At 43.3% G+C, this 20161-nt stretch overlaps 2 protein-coding genes and 1 long non-coding RNA gene across 4 annotated transcripts in view; all 3 read right to left on the minus strand.

Moving 5' to 3' along the window:
• LOC121562919 (zinc finger protein OZF) overlaps nucleotides 1-2353 on the minus strand; it is a 28098-nt gene extending 25745 nt beyond the window's left edge. The window contains exon 1 of one of the 2 annotated variants that reach the window (XM_041875054.2): nucleotides 1899-2353. Coding sequence is in view for 1 of the 2 variants with exons in the window: in XM_041875052.2 (XP_041730986.1) it covers nucleotides 1899-1976 (78 nt within the window). In the remaining variant the exon portion in view is untranslated. The remainder of the gene's footprint in view (nucleotides 1-1898) is intronic. The other variant, XM_041875052.2, reaches the window with a different exon arrangement.
• An 8466-nt stretch (nucleotides 2354-10819) lies between these two features.
• LOC121562683 lies at nucleotides 10820-11408 on the minus strand. Its single transcript, XR_005999604.1, has 2 exons — nucleotides 11305-11408; nucleotides 10820-11061 (listed from the first exon to the last, which is right to left on the minus strand). It is a non-coding gene; the product is annotated as an uncharacterized LOC121562683 (long non-coding RNA).
• A 6577-nt stretch (nucleotides 11409-17985) lies between these two features.
• Nucleotides 17986-20155, minus strand: LOC121562923 (zinc finger protein 501). Its single transcript, XM_045216143.1, has one exon. It carries the CDS (start codon nucleotides 20060-20062, stop codon nucleotides 18557-18559), a length of 1506 nt encoding a protein of 501 aa, XP_045072078.1. The 5' UTR covers nucleotides 20063-20155; the 3' UTR covers nucleotides 17986-18556.
• Nucleotides 20156-20161: the final 6 nt, after the last annotated feature.

A 20161-nucleotide genomic window follows, 5' to 3' on the forward strand; every position in this document is an offset into this window, starting at 1 on the left:
GAGCTACAGAGGACCACAAGTAAGAGGAACCTACTGTGTTTCTGCCTAACAACCGAGAAGGATTGGTTATCTTAGATATGCAAGGAGATGACTCTGCCTAGTCGGAAGGTATAAATATATGCTTGTGTGACTTGTATGGTGTGTCTGCTGCTAATGCGCCCAGTGGGTTGAATAAACTTGGTTTGAGCGTTTTCCTAGTCGTCCGTTTGAGTTTCTACTGTTTGTTCAAAACCTAACACTGGTCAAACACATGGAAAAGAGGGTCTTAGAAAACATCTAGCAGAATTGGTCTTAAAATGTATTAGAAATACATTCAAACTATGTGTAAAGACACCTGCCAACTAACATCAACATTTTAATTTAGTTTTGCAGAAATTATTTGCCTTCCGTAAATTTAAGTCATTCTATTACCAAAAACCCACATATCTTTATGAGGGAGAGAAATAAGAAAATATCTTAAGAGGGAGGATGGTGAAAGTTCACAGAAGTAACAAGTAAAGGTAGACCTACCAATTAGTTAAGTGTTTTTACTGATAACAATTTGGTTTATATGATTAAAAATGTCATTCTGTTACCAAAATCTGTAACAGAATGACCAAAAAAAAAATCAGTAACAGAATGACTGCAATTGAATTGGCTACAATGGGAATTCATAGTAGTCACAAACCACAGTTGGGTCACCTGCTACTGTCCTCCCCTCCAATGGCATACTGTTATGTTCAGCTCATAACTGAACATCCTTTATCTTTCTGTCACGTGGTGGTCAAAGCAAGATAATAATAATATGCCATTTAGCAGACGCTTTTATCCAAAGCGACTTACAGTCATGCGTGCATACATTTTTGTGTATGGGTGGTCCCGGGGATCGAACCCACTACCTTGGCGTTACAAGCGCCGTGCTCTACCAGCTGAGCTACAGAGGACCACACCCCCCCCCCCCTCTCTCCAGTTAATGTCACCTCTCCCGGCGCTTACTGACACCTACCCATGAGCCCCCTCTCTTTCCATTTACTGTAACCAGCCCTCTCACCCACTGAGCACCAACCGAAACCAGACATCCATGGACATTGAAAAGTAGTTGAAATTTGGTCAGTCAAAATCTGAACCAATCATAGAAGTCTGTTTCACAAGTTTGGACAGCACAGTAAAGTTGAACGAAAGTAGGGCAGAGTATAGGTCGGTACAATAGAGTTTAGTACACTAGTAGAGTACAGTATCATTTACTGTGTACTCTACTGAACTATACTGTACTCTACACTACTGTACTTTGATGTCCAAACTTGTGAAACATAGATGTTTATGATTGGTACAGATTTGGTCTGGTCCAGACCAACCAAATGTGGTCTTGTTTGGAGGCAGAACTCATTAGAATAATAGCCAGTGTGTAGAATACCCAAACATGCAAAGGAAGATATGACATGTTTCTTACCTTTGTGTTTCTATTCAGGATACATCACCATGAATAGAATTACATTCATAATTATGCATTTCTGTATAGTACAAATCAGCGACCCGTAATGTCATTCTGTTACCATCATTTTGTAACCGGGTGTTAATCCACTTCACTTACTGTAGTTCAATAACCAATTTTTTTTTTCTCCAAACTCGAGGTTTCATATCATAGCTGACACTGCATTCTTTCTGCAGACATCTTTGAATCTTACCTAGAGTTTTTAGAAAACGTGGTCACAAACACTGAGCGAGATTTTACTGTCATTCTGTTACCAAACTTTACATCTGCACTGTTCGAGTATGTGTTTTTGTAAAATCTTCAGTGGAAATTGTTAAAAGTTGTCCTTGTGCATAGAGTTGTATGGTTTGTTCAACGTTGCAATCAATGTTTTTTGTTTGGCATATTTTTTAAGTGAAAAATCGGGGTCTCAGCATAATTCTGTTACCTTTGAATTGCCCGGATCCTCTTCATTTCGGTTCTCCTGCATTGTTCGGGGCAGTCCTGCGTCCTCAAGTTCCGCCATTTTCTCTGGTGTGTGGGTAAAACCAGAGGCTGCAAACCAACAAAGTCTGCTGTTCTATTCTATACACAACAGTTTTGTCTGCTTTTGCAGGCAGCAAATTGAAGCTTTTGGTTAGATTTGATTTACAGTGAAAATAAAAACACCATAATCTCACACGACCCTTGTTGTGCTGCTGCAAGTCTATCCACTGTCTGGTATTCCTCTTCCCACACCAGACCGTGTTGCGGTTTAAAATGAACAAGAAAAACTCAGCAAGCTAAACTACCGACTGAGAACGAAATGTCGTAAAACGCTTTCAGACGTTTCACTTTACGTCTGAATGCAAGATTATTGAGTTTCTAAACCCGGAGGCGAAACATCGCGAGACTTCCGGGAACGCTTGCGAAGTAGACGAAGTTGACCAGGCCGGGTTGGGGTTAGAGAAATGAAAAGTTATTCCTTTGTTGTTCATTTTCTCAATCTAAAAGGCACAATCTAGATGTCTTCAGACTCACACGCCTTTTCTCATCAAGTAGTTCCTCCAAAACGTGTCCATTTACATCAGTCCATAACACTCCCCAGAGCGTCGAAATGTCATAAAATGCTTGCATACTTTTCACTACATCTGAATGCAGAGTATGGACAGAGAGGAAGAGGCAAAGCGAGAGGATTTACTCCGCTCAAAATCTGTCAGCGAAATATACCCTTTTTTGTATTGAGGTCTAGGAGAGTGTCGAATTACGCGAGGCTTATTTTATCATTCGTTTAGGCTTTTACAAATGTACCGATATACAGTACCAGTCAAAAGTTTCTTAATTTTTACTATTTTCTACATTGTAGAATAATAGCGAAGATATCAAAACTATGAAATAACACATATGGAATCCTGTAGTAACCAAAAAAAGTGTTAAACAAATCAAAATATATTTAGTATTTGAGATTATTCAAATAGCCACCCTTTGCCTTGATGACAGCTTTGCACACTCTTGGCATTCTCTCAACCAGCTTCACCTGGAATGCTTTCCAACAGTCTTGAAGGAGTTCCCACAAATGCTGAGCACTTGTTGGCTGCTTTTCCTTCACTCTGCGGTCCGACTCATCCCAAACCATCTCAATTGGGTTGAGGTCAGGGGATTGTGGAGGCCAGGTCATCTAATGCAGCACTCCATCACTCTCCTTCTTTGTAAAATAGCCCTTACACAGCCTGGAGGTGTGTTGGGTCATTGTCCTGTTGAAAAACAAATTATAGTCCCACTAAGCCCAAACCAGATGGGATGGCGTATCGCTGCAGAATGCTGTGGTAGCCATTGTAGTGTCGAGTCAATGTTGCTAGTTATTGCTGTAACAAAGGAGTCCGCTTATACTGAACTTTGATCATAAGGTTTATTCATATCACAAGATTTCAGCATAAGTTTACGGGTGTCATGATCCCCCCGGAGAGCAGCGTCCCTGATTGCAATGGCCGCTCTGACGTTCTCTCTCTCTAGCCTATACTTATAAGATATACAAAAATATGGGTGGCTCCCTCTACTGTCCAATCACCTGTCTACAACACACAGACCTCTCTGTCCTATGTGGCGTCACACTAAAAACGGCTCCCTTTGACACTAAATAAACATCCCCTCAGGTTCCACTTAAAACCATTAAGTCATAATCTTAATACACTACACCATGCTGGTTAAGATTCTAAATAAATCACAGACAGTGTCACCATCAAAGCACCCCCACACCATAACACCTACTCCTCCATGATTTACGGTGGGAAATACACATGCGGAGATCATCCGTTCACCCACACCGCGTCTCACAAAGACACGGCAGTTGGAACCAAAATCTCCAATTTGGACTCCAGACCAAAGGACAAATTTCCACCGGTCTAATGTCCATTGCTCGTGTTTCTTGGCCCAAGCAAGTCTCTTCTTCTTATTGGTGTCCTTTAGTAGTGTTTTCTTTGCAGCAATTCCACCATGAAGGCTTGATTCACACAGTCTCCTCTGAACAGTTGATGTTGAGATGTGTCTGTTACTTCAACTCTGTGAAGCATTTATTTGGGATGCAATTTCTGAGGCTGGTAACTTGAATGAACTTGTCCTCTGCAGCAGAGGTAACTCTGGGTCTTCCATTCCTGTGACAGTCCTCATGAGAGCCAGTTTCATCATAGCTCTTGATGGTTCTTGTGACTGCACTTGAAGAAATGTTCAAAGTTCTTGAAATGTTCCGTATTGACCTTAATGTCTTAAAGTAAGGATGGACTGTCGTTTCTCTTTGCTTATTTGAGCTGTTCTTGCCATAATATGGTATTTTACCAAATAGGGCTATCTTCTGTATCATCTCTCTCTCTTGGATTGCGTCCTACCTGACAGGTCGCTCCTACCAGGTGGCGTGGCGAGAATCTGTCTCCGCACCACGTGCTCTCACCACTGGTGTCCCCCAGGGCTCAGTTCTAGGCCCTCTCCTATTCTCTCTATACACAATTAATTTTCTCCTTTCCCCCTTCTGATAACCAGGTGGCGAATCACATCTCTGCATGTCTGGCAGACATATCAGTGTGGATGTCGGATCACCACCTCAAGCTGAACCTCGGCAAGACGGAGCTGCTCTTCCTCCCGGGGAAGGACTGCCCGCTCCATGATCTCGCCATCACGGTTGACAACTCCATTGTGTCCTCCTCCCAGAGTGCAAAGAACCTTGGCGTGACCCTGGACAACACCCTGTCGTTCTCCGCTAACATCAAAGCGGTGACCCGATCCTGCAGGTTCATGCTCTACAATATTCGTAGAGTACGACCCTATTTTTTCACATATCCGATTCAAATCTGTTCTTTTTCCTGCAGTCTGAACAGACAAAAAGCACATGGAATCTGATATTTCAAGCCACATTTCAAACCACCTTCGTAGGTGATATAATCTACATGCATGCGGCAGCCTCTGTTTCAAAACCTTTAGTCTGTAATACCTACATATTTCAAGCAGACCACCCAAGAACGCCAAGGTACCCTGTCTAAATGACTACCGCTCCATAGCACTCACGTCTGTAGCCATTAAGTGCTCTGAAAGGCTGGTCATGGCTCACATCAACGCCATCATCCCGGAAACCCTAGACCCACTCCAATTTGCATACTGCCCCAACAGATCCACAGATGATGCTATCTCAATTGCACTCCACACTGCCCTTTCCCACCAGGACAAAAGGAACAGCTATGTGAGAATGCTGTTAATTGACTACAGCTCAGCGTTCAACACCATAGTGCTCACAAAGCTCATCACTAAACTAAACACCTCCCTCTGCAACTGGATCCTGGACTTCCTGACGGGCTGCCCCCAGGTGGTAAGGGTAGGTAACAACACATCTCCCATGCTGATCCTCAACACGGGGGCCCCTCAGGGGTGCATGCTTTGTCCCCTCCTGTACTCCCTGTACACCCACGACCGTGTGGCCAAGCACGACTCCAACATCATCATTAAGTTTGCCGACAGCACAACGGTGGTAGGCCTGATCACCGACAACGATGAGACAGTCTATAGGGAGGAGGTCAGAGACCTGGCAGTGTGGTGCCAGGACAACAACCTCTCCCTCAATGTGAACAAGACAAAGGAGCTGATCGTGGACTACAGGAAAAAGAGGGCCGAACACGCCCCCATTCACATCGACGGGGCTGTAGTGGAGTGGGTCCAGAGCTTCCAAGTTCCTCGGTGTCCACATCACCAACAAACTATCATGGTCCAAACACACCAAGACAGTCGTAAAGAGGGCACAACAACACCTATTCCCCCTCAGGAGACTGAAAAGATGTGTCACTGGTCCCCAGATCCTCAAAAAGTTATACAGCTGCACCATCGAGAGCATCCTGACTGGTTGCATCACCGCCTGGTATGGCAACTGCTCGGCATCCGACCGTAAGGCGATACAGAGTGTAGTGCGTACGGCCCAGTACATCACTGGGGCCAAGCTTCCTGCCATCCAGGACCTGTTTACTAGGCGTGTCAGAGGAAGGCCCAAAAAATTGTCAAAGACTCCAGCCACCCAAGTCATGGAACAGAGCACCAAGTCTAGGTCCAAAAGGCTCCTTAACACTTTTACCCCCCTTGCACCCCTAACCTGTACCCCCGCACATTGACTCGGTACCGGTAACCCCTGAATTTAGTCTTGTTATTGTTATTTTATTGTTGCTCTTTTATTTTTTACTTTAGTTTATTTAGTAACTATTTTAATATCTCCTATTTTCTTAAAATGTTAAAACTGCATTGTTGGTTTAAGGGCTTGTAAGTAAGCATTACACGGTAAGGTCTACCACCTGTTGTATTTGGTGCATGTGACAAATACCATTTTATTTTATTTGGTTTGAAATCAGATACAAATCTGATTGCTGGCTATGCGACTTATGTCTGAACGGTCAAATCTGACTTATTTTAAAGGGAGCCCAAATTGAGGAAGTTCCCCATTATAAGTACTTGGGTATTTTGATTGACAATACATTCAAACTCGTTTTTCAACCACTCCACAAATGTCTTGTTAACAAACTATAGTTTTGGCAAGTCGGTTAGTACATCTACTTTGTGCATGACACAAGTAATCTTTCCAACAATTGTTTACAGACAGATTACTTCACATATAATTCACTGTATCACAATTCCAGTGGGTCAGAAGTTTACATACACTAAATTGACTGTGCCTTTAAACAGCTTGGAAAATTCCAGAAAATGATGTCATGGCTTTAGAAGCTTCTGATAGGCTAATTGACATAATTTGAGTCAATTGGAGGTGTACCTGTGGATGTACACAGCTCAAAAAAAATAAAGGGAACACTTAAACAACACATCCTAGATCTGAATGAATGAAATAATCTTATTAAATACTTTTTTCTTTACATAGCTGAATGTGCTGACAACAAAATTACACAAAAAATTATCAATGGAAATCAAATTGATCAACCCATGGAGGTCTGGATATGGAATCACCCTCAAAATTAAAGTGGAAAACCACACTACAGGCTGATCCAACTTTGATGTAATGTCCTTAAAACAAGTCAAAATTAGGCTCAGTAGTGTGTGTGGCCTCCACGTGCCTGTATGACCTCCCTACAACGCCTGGGCATGCTCCTGATGAGGTGGCGGATGGTCTCCTGAGGGATCTCCTCCTAGACCTGGACTACAGCATCCGCCAACTCCTGGACAGTCTGTGGTGCAACGTGGCGTTGGTGGATGGAGCGAGACATGATGTCCCAGATGTGCTCAATTGGATTCAGGTCTGGGGAATGGGCGGGCCAGTCCATAGCATCAATGCCTTCCTCTTGCAGGAACTGCTGACACACTCCAGCCACATGAGGTCTAGCATTGTCTTGCATTAGGAGGAACCCAGGGCCAACCGCACCAGCATATGGTCTCACAAGGGGTCTGAGGATCTCATCTCGGTACCTAATGGCAGTCAGGCTACCTCTGGCGAGCACATGGAGGGTTGTGCGGCCCCCAAAGAAATGCCACCCCACACCATGACTGACCCACCGCCAAACCGGTCATGCTGGAGGATGTTGCAGGCAGCAGAACATTCTCCACGGCGTCTCCAGACTCTGTCACGTCTGTCACATGTGCTCAGTGTGAACCTGCTTTCATCTGTGAAGAGCACAGGGCGCCAGTGGCGAATTTGCCAATCTTGGTGTTCTCTGGCAAATGCCAAACGTCCTGCACAGTGTTGGGCTGTAAGCACAACCCCCACCTGTGGACGTCGGGCCCTCATACCACCCTCATGGAGTCTGTTTCTAACCGTTTGAGCAGACACATGCACATTTGTGGCCTGCTGGAGGTCATTTTGCAGGGCTCTGGCAGTGCTCCTCCTGCTCCTCCTTGCACAAAGGCGGAGATAGCGGTCCTGCTGCTGGGTTGTTGCCCTCCTACGGCCTCCTCCACGTCTCCTGATGTACTGGCCTGTCTCCTGGTAGCGCCTCCATGGTCTGGACGCTACGCTGACAGACACAGCAAACCTTCTTGCCACAGCTCGCATTGATGTGCCATCCTGGATGAGCTACACTACCTGAGCCACTTGTGTGGGTTGTAGACTCCGTCTCATGCTACCACTAGAGTGAAAGCACCGCCAGCATTCAAAAGTGACCAAAACATCAGCCAGGAAGCATAGGAACTGAGAAGTGGTCTGTGGTCACCACCTGCAGAACCACTTCTTTATTGGGGGTGTCTTGCTAATTGCCTATAATTTCCACCTGTTGTCTATTCCATTTGCACAACAGCATGTGAAATGTATTGTCAATCAGTGTTGCTTCCTAAGTGGACAGTTTGATTTCACAGAAGTGTGATTGACTTGGAGTTACATTGTGTTGTTTAAGTGTTCCCTTTATTTTTATGAGCAGTGTATTTCAAGGCCTACCTTCAAATTCAGTGCATCTTTGCTTGACATCAAAAGAAATCAGCCAAGACTTCAGAAAAGAAATAGTAGACCTCCACAAGTCTGGTTCATCCTTGGGAGCAATTTCCAAACACCTGAAGGTACCACGTTCATCTGTACAAACAATAGTACACAAGTATAAACATCATGGGACCACGCAGCCGTCATACCGCTCAGGAAGGAGACGCGTTCTGTCTCCTAGAGATGAACGTACTTTGGTGCGAAAAGTGCAAATCAATCCCAGAACAACAGCAAAGGACCATGTGAAGATGCTGGAGGAAACAGGTACAAAAGTATCTATATCCACAGTAAAACAAGTCCTATATCGACATAACCTGAAAGGCCGCTCAGCAAGGAAGAAGCCACTGCTCCAAAACCGCCATAAAAAAGCCAGACTACGGTTTGCAACTTCACATGGGGACAAAGATCGTACTTTTTGGAGAAATGTCCTCTGGTCTGATGAAACAAAAATAGAACTGTGTGGCCATAATGACTATCGTTATGTTCGGAGGCAAAAGGGGGTACTTGCAAGCCGAAGAACACCATCCCAACCGTAAAGAATGGAGGTGGAGCATTATGCTGTGAGGGAGCTTTGCTGCAGGAGGGACTGGTGCACTTCACAAAATAGATGGCATCATGAGGAAGGAAAGTTATGTGGATATTTTGAAGCAACATCTCAAGACATCAGTCAGGAAGTTAAAGCTTGGTCGCAAATGGGTCTTCCAAATGGACAATGGGCCTCATTCACCAACCGTTCTTACGAAGTAATGTGTTCTTAAACCCCACTTACACACTTTTTACGAAGATTCTGACATTCACTAATGTTTTCTCATCTTGGATTTGTTCTTATCTAAGAACAAAATCCATGCACACTCAAGAGCATTCTTATGCACATTTGAGTGACGACAGTTTGCTCCAAATAATTGGTTACTGCATTTCATTTCATTCTACAGTCGTTTACAATGATAGTATTTTACTGTAATGTGTTTCTGATCATTTGTTGGAAAAAAAATAATAGTATGTAAAGAAACACTAACACTGCAATTTACATCAGCAATTAAGCTGATTAAATCCTGCATTATGTGGTGATTGGTCGCGCTATTTATAGGGCCAAAATGGGCCTGTTTCTGCACATCAGGCATGCTATCAAAATGGCACATCTATTACTGCTTGACACCATTGCCGAGCGTGCTCTGAGAAGGGAACGCATCTTTGAGGATCACGTTGATTTATTTGCAGAGACTGACGAGTACTTGATCGGACGGTTTAGGCTTCCAATACACGTTTTAATGGAGCTGTGTGATACTTTGGAGCCAGCGCTGCGAAGCCATACCCAACGGTCCAATCCCGTACCACCTCATGTGCAGGTACTCTCCACCTTGGGATTTTTAGCCACTGGGACATTTCAGCGGGAGTTAGCAGACCCGGTGGGCATATCACAGCCATCCATCAGCCGCGCTCTCCCACGAGTTGTGGATGGAATAAATCAACTGGCCACACAATATATTTTATTCCCCTACACAGCGCAACAACAGCTGCCAGTCAAGAGAGGGTTCTACTCTATTGCGGGTCTGCACAACGTAATCGGGGCAATAGACTGCACTCACGTGCGCATTAAGGCACCCTCACCAGACCCATTCCCATACCTCAACCGCAAGCAATATCACTCAATCAATGTACAAGTCATCTGCGACTCCGACAACCATCTCTTGAACGTGGTCTTGCGCTTCCCAGGAGGTGCACATTATTTACATTTTAGTCATTTAGCAGACGCTCTTATCCAGACTCTTATATTTTGCAGAACAGTTCTGTGGGAATGCGCCTGGAACAAGGAGCTGCTGGAGACGCATGGCTCATTGGTAAGCATCGTTCAGTAATTTCAAATTCCAATTGTTGGTTTCAAATAGTGGGTTTCTTCATTAATGACTTGTTTCATTAGGAGATCGGGGGTATGCCCTTGCGCCCTGGCTAATGACGCCACTAACAAACCCTCAGACGCACCAAGAGGCCTCTTTATAACCAGAGGCACGCACGCACCCGCTCCAGCATTGAGCGAACCATTGGTATTCTGAAGGGACGCTGGATGTGCTTGGACACAGCAGGTGGTAAGCTGCTTTACAAGCCAGAGAAGGTGAGTAGGACTACTTGTTTTATTCAGGTTTGAAAAATGGAGAACATGTTGTAGAATAATCTAATTCCAACAATTCATTTTTAGTTTTTCTAGCTTTTAAATCATCTTTACATCGTTTATAGGTTTGCAGTATAATCATGGCCTGTTGTGTGTTACACAACATCGCTATGAAGCGTGGTGTTCCACTTCCAGTTCAGCCACCACACCAGGACGTGTGTCCTGACCCATTGCTGGGACCAGACAACCGACTTGGCGTGGAAGTCACACAACAAATAATTCCTCGTTTTTTATTTGTTTTGTCCTTTAAATACCACACATTAAACACATGAAATGTCACAGGTTTCAGTGCGCGTTCTTTATATTTTTTAATGTGTGTTTGTCTTTGAGTTTTTCTGATATTGTGGCCAGAGTAGAAGCGATTTCACAGAGACTTTGCGCAATCTGCTCCTGGTTATCCAAGACCGCATCGGAGATGACACGTGCAGTTGGACGGGACCTGGGGGCACGTACAGAGGCAGGCCTACTGCAGGAAGGCCGAATGGTGTCAGGTTCCTCTTCAGAGGGGTTGCCTAGATTGGAGATCTGTAAATAACAAAAACCATACTGAAAGTTTTTTTTGTTGATGTTTCAGTTCAATATAGGCCTACTGCAAAAGCAATAGGATTTCAAACAGAATAAACTAGGAATTCAGGTGAGGACTCATTCAGTCACATATGCTTACATTTGGTTTGACAAACTGGTGTAAAATTCCTTTCCAATGGTTTCACCGTTGCTTTCAGTTAAATTATGACAGGAAATTGTATAAATTCAGTAAGACTTGCTTACCGTCTGATTCACTGGTGGGAGATGGCCTTAGAGGATATGAACCTGTTGATATAGGGCCCTGGTCAGTGTCCAGTTGATCCGCTGATGGCACACCTGAGAGTACCGTCTCACCAATAATGGCCCCGATGCATGCCCCCCTCCAGTGGTCAGCATATGTCTCTTATGTTTGGCAATTGATTTTTTGGTCTCTGATTTTAAGTCAAACCATGTATTTTTTACATCTTCAATTGAGCGACGGAATCCGTGATCTCCTTCCATGCCTCCGTTTTGTTGGTGGCTTTAAAACCACTGGAAACACTACTAAATATTATGCCTCGTTTGGAATTTACCTGTTGCAGTAGAATTTCTATTTCAGAATTACTGAAGTTCATTTTTCGTTTGGTGATCGGTGGACCACCACCGTCTGTGCGTCTTTTGGACATTCTCCAACTTTTCTTGCACACGGCCCTGAAGTGTCATGTCCTTATATGGGAATTTGCGGGGCGTTTTCTTATGCTAATTAGGAACAACTGGCACACGCTTTCAATTACGAAGACATGGGATTCATCAATCCTAAGAACACAGGTGCGAACAATTCTGTTGTTTAAGAACATGTCATGAATCCGACGTAGACTTTTCTTAGGGAGTTTATTAAGAACAAAGTTTAGAAAATTCTTTGGTAGATATTGGTGAATGAGGCCCAATGACCCCAAGCATACTTCTAAAATTGTGGCAAAATGGCTTAAGGACAACAAAGCAAATGTATTGGAGTGGCCATCTCAAAGCACTGACCTCAAATCCCTGACCTCAATCCTATAGAAAATGTGTGGGCAGAACTGAAAAAACCGTGTGCGAGCAAGGAGGCCTACAAACCTGACTCAATTACACCAGCTCAGTCAGGAGGAATTGGCCAAAATTCACCCAACTTATTGTGGGAATCTTGTGGAAGGCTACCCGAAACGTTTGACCCAAGTTAAACAATTTAAAGGCAATGCTACCAAATACTAATTGAGTGTGTAAACTTCTTATCCACTGGGAATGTGATGAAAGAAATAAAAGCTTAAATAAATCACTCTACTATTATTCTGACATTTCACATTCTTAAAAGAAAGTGGTGATCCTAACTGACCTAAGACAGGGAATTTTTTACTAGGATTAAATGTCAGGAATTGTGAAAAACTGAGTTTAAATGTATTTGGCTAAGGTGTATGTAAACTTCCGACTTCAACTGTATATGCAGTACCAGTCAAAAGTTTGGACACACCTACTCATTCCAGGGTTTTTCTTCTAGTGAAGACATCAAAACTATGAAATAACACATATGGAATCATGTAGTAACTAAAAAAAGTGTTAAATAAATCAAAATATATTTTATATTTGAGATTCTTCAAAGTCGCCACCCTTCGCCTTGATGACAGCTTTGCACACTCTTGGCATTCTCTCAACCAGCTTCATGAGGTAGTCACCTGGAATGCATTTCAATTAACAGGTGTGCCTTGTTAAAAGTTAAGAAGGAAAGAAATTCCACAAATTAATGTGTTTGAGCCAATCAGTTGTGTGGTGACAAGGTAGGGGTGGTATACATAAGATAGCCCTATTTGGTAAAAGACCAAGTCCATATTATGGCAAGAACAGCTGAAATAAGCAAAGAGAAACGTCAGTCCATCATTACTTTAAGACATGAAGGTCAGTCAATCCGGAACATTTCAAGAACTTTGAAAGTTTCTTCAAGTGCAGTCGCAAAAACCATCAAGCGCTATGATGAAACTGGCTCTCATGAGGACTGCCACAGGAATGGAAGACCCAGTTACCTCTGCTGCAGAGGATAAGTTCATTAGAGTTACCAGCCTCAGATTGCAGCTCAAATAAATGCTTCACAGAGTTCAAGTAACAGACACATCTCAACATCAACTGTTCAGAGGAGACTGCGTGAATCAGGCCTTCATCGTCAAATTGCTGCAAAGAAACCACTACTAAAGGCCACCAATAAGAAGAAGAGACTTGCTTGGGCCAAGAAACACGAGCAATGGACATTAGACCGGTGGAAATCTGTCTTTTGGTCTGATGAGTCCAAATTGGAGATTTTTGGTTTCAACCGCCGTGTCTTTGTGAGACGCATTGTAGGTGAACGGATGATCTCTTCATGTGTGGTTCCCACCGTAAATCATGGAGGAGTAGGTGTTATGGTGTGGGGGTGCTTTGATGGTGAGATTGTCTGTGATTTATTTAGAATTCAAGGCACACTTAACCAGCATGGCTACCACAGCATTCTGCAGCGATACGCCATCCCATCTGGTTTGTGCTTAGTGGGACTATCATTTGTTTTTCAATAGGACAATGACCCAAAACACACTACCAGGATGTGTAAGGAGAGTGATGGAGTGCTGCATCAGATGACCTGGCCTCCACAATCACCAGACCTCAATCCAATCGAGATGGTCAGACTCATCCCAAACCGCAGAGTAAAGGAAAAGGAGATAACAAGTGCTCAGCATATGTGGGAACTCCTTCAAGACTGTTGAAAAAGCATTCCTCATGAAGCTGGTTGAGAGAATGCCAAGAGTGTGCAAAGCTGTCATAAAAGGCAAAATGGTGGCTACTTTGAAGAATCTCAAATATAAAATATATTTTGATTTGTTTAACACTTTTTTGGTTACTACATGATTCCATATGTGTTATTTCATATTATTCTTCAATGCAGAAAATAGTAAAAATAAAGAAAAACCGTTGAATGAGTAGGTGTATCCAAACTTTTGACTGGTACTGTATATTTTTAGCATATAATATAGCTCAGTATTTGTATTATTCATTTTATATTATTTTTTGCTAATCTTTATTAAGGGATCCAATAATTCCGGACCCCACTGTATATATGCTAACACGTGGACCTCGGTGAACTTCAAGTGAAATGGTTTGAAAACATTCCCACAACAAATTACGGCAAATCAAGAAGATTTAAATACTGCTAGTTCTTTTAATTAAAACTGCCTTTTTAGTCCTCATGCTAATGCTATAGCAGCCCATTGGATTCCATGAATATGTAATGCCTAGCATTGGGGTGAGTAGGTGCCTGAAGTGTGGAATTAAATGGACTGCTTTGGTATTGGCTAGCTACCATGAGGACGAAAAAGGCAGTTTAATGAAAAACGAGTTGTATTTCAATCTTCTCGTTTTGCCATAATTTATTGTGGGATAATTAGAACTACAGCGACACCTTCCATGCCTGGATTCTTGAGGTACGTTTTCAAACCATTTCACTTGAAGTTTACTGATGTGCATATAATTGGCATATTTTCATTAAGGGAGAAGGAGAATTCCCTGGTCCTGAGGTGGGTCAGTCAGACTGAGTTGATATTCTGGTGTATTTTTCAAAGGCCCACACCGTAGAAATCCACTTACCCATGATGTTGCACAACGATTTAAGTCAATATGTCATAATTTTAGTCAAAGTATGATATATTTGGGCTTGAAGTGAATCCGACCTGCCCACTTCGTGCAAATCCGTGTGAATGCATTGTCTTTGTCTTTTCCTACACTATATATATAAAATTAGTGGATTCGGCTATTTCAGCCACACCGGTTGCTGACAGGTGTATAAAATCGAGCACACCGCCATGCAATCTCCATAGACAAACATTGGCAGTAGAATGGCCTTTCAGAAAAGCTCAGGGACTTTCAACGTGGCACCGTCATAGGATGCCACCTTTCCAACAAGTCAGTTCGTCAAATTTCTGCCCTGCTAGAGCTGCCCTGGTCAACTGTAAGTGCTGTTATTGTAAAGTGGAAACGTCTAGGAGCAACAACGGCTCAGCCGCGAAGTGGTAGGCCACACAAGCTCACAGAACGGGACCGCTAAGTGCTGAAGCACGTACCGTGTACAAATCGTATGTCCTCGGTTGCAACACTCACTACAGAGTTCCAAACTGCCGCTGGAAGCAACGTCAGCACACTAACTGTTCGTCGGGAGCTTCATGAAATGGGTCTCCATGGCCGAGCAACCTCACACAACCCTAAGATCACCATGCGCAATGCCAAGCGTTGGCTGGAGTGGTGTAAAGCTAGCCGCCATTGGACTCTGGAGCAGTGGAAACGCGTTCTCTGGAGTGATGAATCACGCTTCACCATCTTGCAGTCCGACGGACAAATCTGGGTTTGGCGGATGCCAGGAGAACACTACCTGCCCTAAGGCATAGTGCCAACTGTAAAGTTCGGTGGAGGAGGAATAATGGTCTGGGGCTGTTATCCATGGTTCGGGCTAGGCCCCTTAGTTCCAGTGAAGGGAAATCTTAACGCTACAGCATACAATGACATTCTAGATTATTCTGTGCTTCCAACTTTGTGGCAACAGATTGGGGAAGGCACTTTCCTGTTTCAGCTTGCCAATGCCCCCATGCACAAAGCGAGGTCCATACAGAAATGGTTTGTCGAGATTGGTGTGGAAGAACTTGACTGGCTTGCACAGAGCCCTGACCTCAACCCCATCGAACACCTTTGGGATGAATTGGAACACCGACTGCGAGCCAGGCCTAATCGCCCAACATCAGTGCCTGAACTCACTAATGCTCGTGACTGAATGAAAGCAAGTCCCCGCAGCAATGTTCCAACATCTAGTAGAGGCTGTTATAGCAGCAAGGGGGGGGGACCAACTCCATATTAATGCTCATGATTTTCGAATGAGATGTTCAACAAGCAGGTGTCCACATATTTTTGGTAATGTAGTGTATGTTATGGCATTGAAATTTTTTTCAGCCTACGTTTCGTTTTCAGCGCTGGGTTTTATTTGAATGTTACCAGCCACCAGCATGGTATTGTTTATTATTCAGAAACAGCTGCAGAGTTATTCCTCTTCGCAACTGAGATGAGCCAAAACAACCTTCTGTCCACTTGGCAGCCTGAGCCATGGAGCAAATTAAAATAGGGGGTGCAAACTTGTGTTTTTGAACGGCCCCCCCCCCCATAAAATCCTTAATCCATTGGATAATTTATCAATTTAAGTATTTTTTTTAGCTAGTCTGTATTAAAAATAGATATCTGACCATTTTATAAACGGTATAATTGCGTGATATGATAGTATTTTGCAAACCCCCTCTCCCCATCGCCCAAAGATGAATGGTGTTGACCAATAAAGGTTTTTGCTTTAATACACGCTCCACTGCTTTGACTGGTGTAATGTTAGCTAGAAACCACAAGTATCTATCCAGTACGGAGGAGTTTTTTTCTCCGCTCTGCTGAGAAGTATCGTTCTCTGCTCCTACAGGAGCAATAAAGGCCTAGCGCACTAATTTGGTGGGATCTTTATTTTTATGTATTTTTTATAAGGGGGTGCTGCAGCACCGTTAGCACCCCTACATCCCGCGGCTATGTGCACATGCAGAAATACTTCATTTTCTCCTTAAAGTTACTTTTGACCATCACCAGAAATTACACACTGGAGAGAAGCCCAATGCTTGTGGTTGTTGTGGAAAGCGATTTATTACAAAACAATCTCTTAAGATACATCAGCTGATCCATACAGGTAGGAAACCACAGAAGTGCAGTGATTGTGGGAAGACTTTCGGATTTATCTGTAATCTTAAAAGACATGAGCGAGTCCACACGGGAGAGAAGCCTTTCAGCTGTGACGTCTGTGGGACACGATTCAGACAAGCCAATCATGTCAAAACCCACATGCAAGTGCACACAGGAGTCAGGCCATACTCCTGCAAGAAATGTGGGAAAGGCTTTTTTGATTCAAGACACTTAAAGATGCACTATGCAGAAAATCGCTCCACCATTTCCTGGTTGCTAAAATATTAATAGTTCACCTAATTTCAGTTTGTGACAGAACAAGCAAGTATAGTGTAGAGAATCATTGTACCATCTAAACCCAGCCAGGTCACCCGTGATACAAGTCGGTATTCGATGTCCATCCATGTCTGTGGACGTCGGGAAATGACGTGAAAACAGGACACTATGGGCAACAGTAAGCGCTGTTATCTTCATGTAGGTTTGGGTTTGTTAGGGCATGGTGGGACAGTATAAGCATCTGCCTCTGATTCCAAAAGGTTGCAAGTTCAAATACAGCGCTAGAAAGTTGAGATTTTTTATAAGCCTATCCCAAACCTTAGCCCTTACCATTCAGAGTTATTACCTACATTTAACCTTAAACACTTCGAAATTTGACGTTTGAGAAACATGGATGAACTTCTAATTCTTTAGTGAGACTGTGAGAGCTAGTTGTCTAAACAGCTGTGAAATATATTTTCCATAATCAAAAATATTGTATTTTCTGCTGTTTGAAGCTGGTGTACAAAACCGAAAGTAAGACGCAAAAACGAAACTTAAACACGGAAAGCATAGAAATAGCGCACTTGCTTTCAATGAGAATGATTCACATTTATATGTGCATTTTGTCTGGTTTCCCCAAAAAAGTTCCATATTGCTGCTACTGTGTCAGTGGCTATCACAAATCTTCTGATCTCACTTTCAGAAGTAGGAAATCACAAGAGAGTACATGGCATGTATATGTTGCAATCCGAATAACTTGGACATTTAATAACTTGAGTCAAATGTTCATGAATCTGAGAGACATGTTTATTTTTTTTTACTATAGTGGACCAGTGGAGGCTGCTGAGGGGAGGACGGCTCATAATAATGACTGGAATGGAGTCAATAATGGTATCAACCACATGGAAACCACATCTTTGAGAACCATTCCATTGACTCCACTCCAGCTATTATTATGAGTCGTCCTCCCCTCAGCAGCCTCCACTGTAGTGGACTGTGTAAATGTTTAATTATCACATCCTTGATATTAATTGTCCAGTGAAATATTGGTTCTAATAGTCAAGTCCATATATTAACTACCCTTTTTCTCTTTGAAATAATCCTTTTAAACTACCCAAAAGGCTAACAAATACACATTTGCAGGGTGGAAACTGAGGGTGATAAAAGAGAATCTCAATTGCATACTCCCTGCGTCATCTCTCCTCGCCTCCTTCTCAAAACCCATTGGATGAGAAAGCCAGAGGTCCCTCCCCTATGACCTTTTCCTCCAATGGGTTGAGGTGGCGGCGAGGGGAGAGAATGCGAGGAGTATGCAATTGAGATTCTTCCCTGATGTTTCTCTGCCAAAGGAGGCAATTGAATTGAGGGGAGCAATCTCCTCCATTCGCCTACTAACAAATTGTCACTCTCCTACATATGGCGACCACTCATCAGTTTCCGAGTCACAGAGGAGAGGAGAGGACTGACTTTTGCACAAATTAGGTGGCCTTCCACACTAGTATAGAGGTCAAGTCTCCTCTTTAGAGTGTTGCCTCTTCTGGTGGCGTTTTCGGTCGCCAATTTGGGAGAAGCTTTGTCCACAGTCTGAGCACTGGTACGGTTTCTCTCCAGTGTGAATTCTCATGTGTACTGTAAGGAAGTTCTTTTGGAAAAAACGTTTTTCACAGCAGAAGCACTGGAAAGGTCTCTCTTTATTATGCACCCTTCTCACATGAGTCATCACGTCACGTGAACGGGAGAAGGTCTTTCCACATTCAGAGCAAGGATAGGCTGCTCTTTCTCCAGAGTGTTTTAACTTATGCACTTGCTTGTGACTCTTTAATGTCCATTCACGTGCAAAACTCTTCCCGCATTCAGTGCAGTGGTACGGTTTCTCTCCGGTGTGTGTTCGCTGGTGCTCTTCCAACCGTCGTAAATTTGTAAAACCATCCCCACAGTCAGTGCAGAGGAATGGTTTTTTCCCACTTGCAGTGTGTATTATTTGGTGTCTTTCGAACTTTGCCTTGTTTAAGAAACACTTTCCACAGTCAGAACAGTGGAGTGCCAGGTCTACAGAATGTACTGGAAGGTGTGATCTTAGTTTTGCTATGTCAGGAAATCTTTTATCACACCTTGAACAGCGGTAATATTTATGTTTCTTTTCCTTGTGTGTTAGTTGATGTTTTTTAAGTCTCTCACGTCCCGCAAAACTTTTGTCGCAATTAGAGCAGTGATAAGGCTTCTCACCTGTATGTGTTTCTTGCTGATGTCTTCTTAGACTATGACTTCGTGTAAAGTTCTTCCCACAGTCGGAGCAGCGGTGATGCCTTTCCCGTGGTAAAATCTTCTCTGTATGTTTTAGCTGGTGATTTTTCAACACCCATAACTGTTTGAATCTCTTCCCACAGTCGGGGCAAAGGTATGGCCTTTCTTGACTATGTACTTCCATGTGTATTTTTAGTTCTCCCGGTTCAGAAAAGCTTTTATCACAGTAAGGACAATCACCCCCTTTCTTATGTGTCATCTGGTGCCTTTTCAGATTATCAGAGCGGGTAAAACTTTTCCCACAATCAGGGCAGAACATTTCTTTCACTCCTGTATGTGTTCGATGGTGTCTTATAAGATCCCTTACTTTTTGAAAGTTCTGACCGCAGTCAGAGAAGAAGTGTGGCTTCTCTCCTCCAGGACTGAAACCCTCGATCCACTCATCAGAGTCATCAGTATCTTGGGGCTCCTCTCCATTCTCCTGTGTTGTTTGGGGTTGTTGTGGTCTTTCTGAGTTTTGATTCTTCTTCTCTGATTGGCACTGGGCATTGGCTGGGCATTGCTGTTTGCTATATGAAAGCACACCGTCTACATGTGCCGCACTGCTGGCAGCTTTGAAGGTATGCTCTGGCAGGTCCTGTTGCTTTTCCACAAGTTCAGTTTGACGAATGCGTGTGACAGCTTCATCCAGTGTTATTTCTGGGTCCATTTGTAATTGCTTGGACAGTCTTTTGTCATGTAAGCCTGCAACTAGTCTGTCTCTTATCATCTCACTAAGCAGAGCTCCATAACCGCAATGTTCTGACAAACAATGAAGTGCAGTGATAAAATCATCAGCTGTCTCTCCTGCTTCTTGTTGTCTTTGGTT

The sequence above is a fragment of the Coregonus clupeaformis genome, unplaced genomic scaffold (genome assembly GCF_020615455.1).
Source record: "Coregonus clupeaformis isolate EN_2021a unplaced genomic scaffold, ASM2061545v1 scaf0620, whole genome shotgun sequence".
In the NCBI taxonomy this organism is placed as follows: Eukaryota; Metazoa; Chordata; class Actinopteri; order Salmoniformes; family Salmonidae; genus Coregonus; species Coregonus clupeaformis.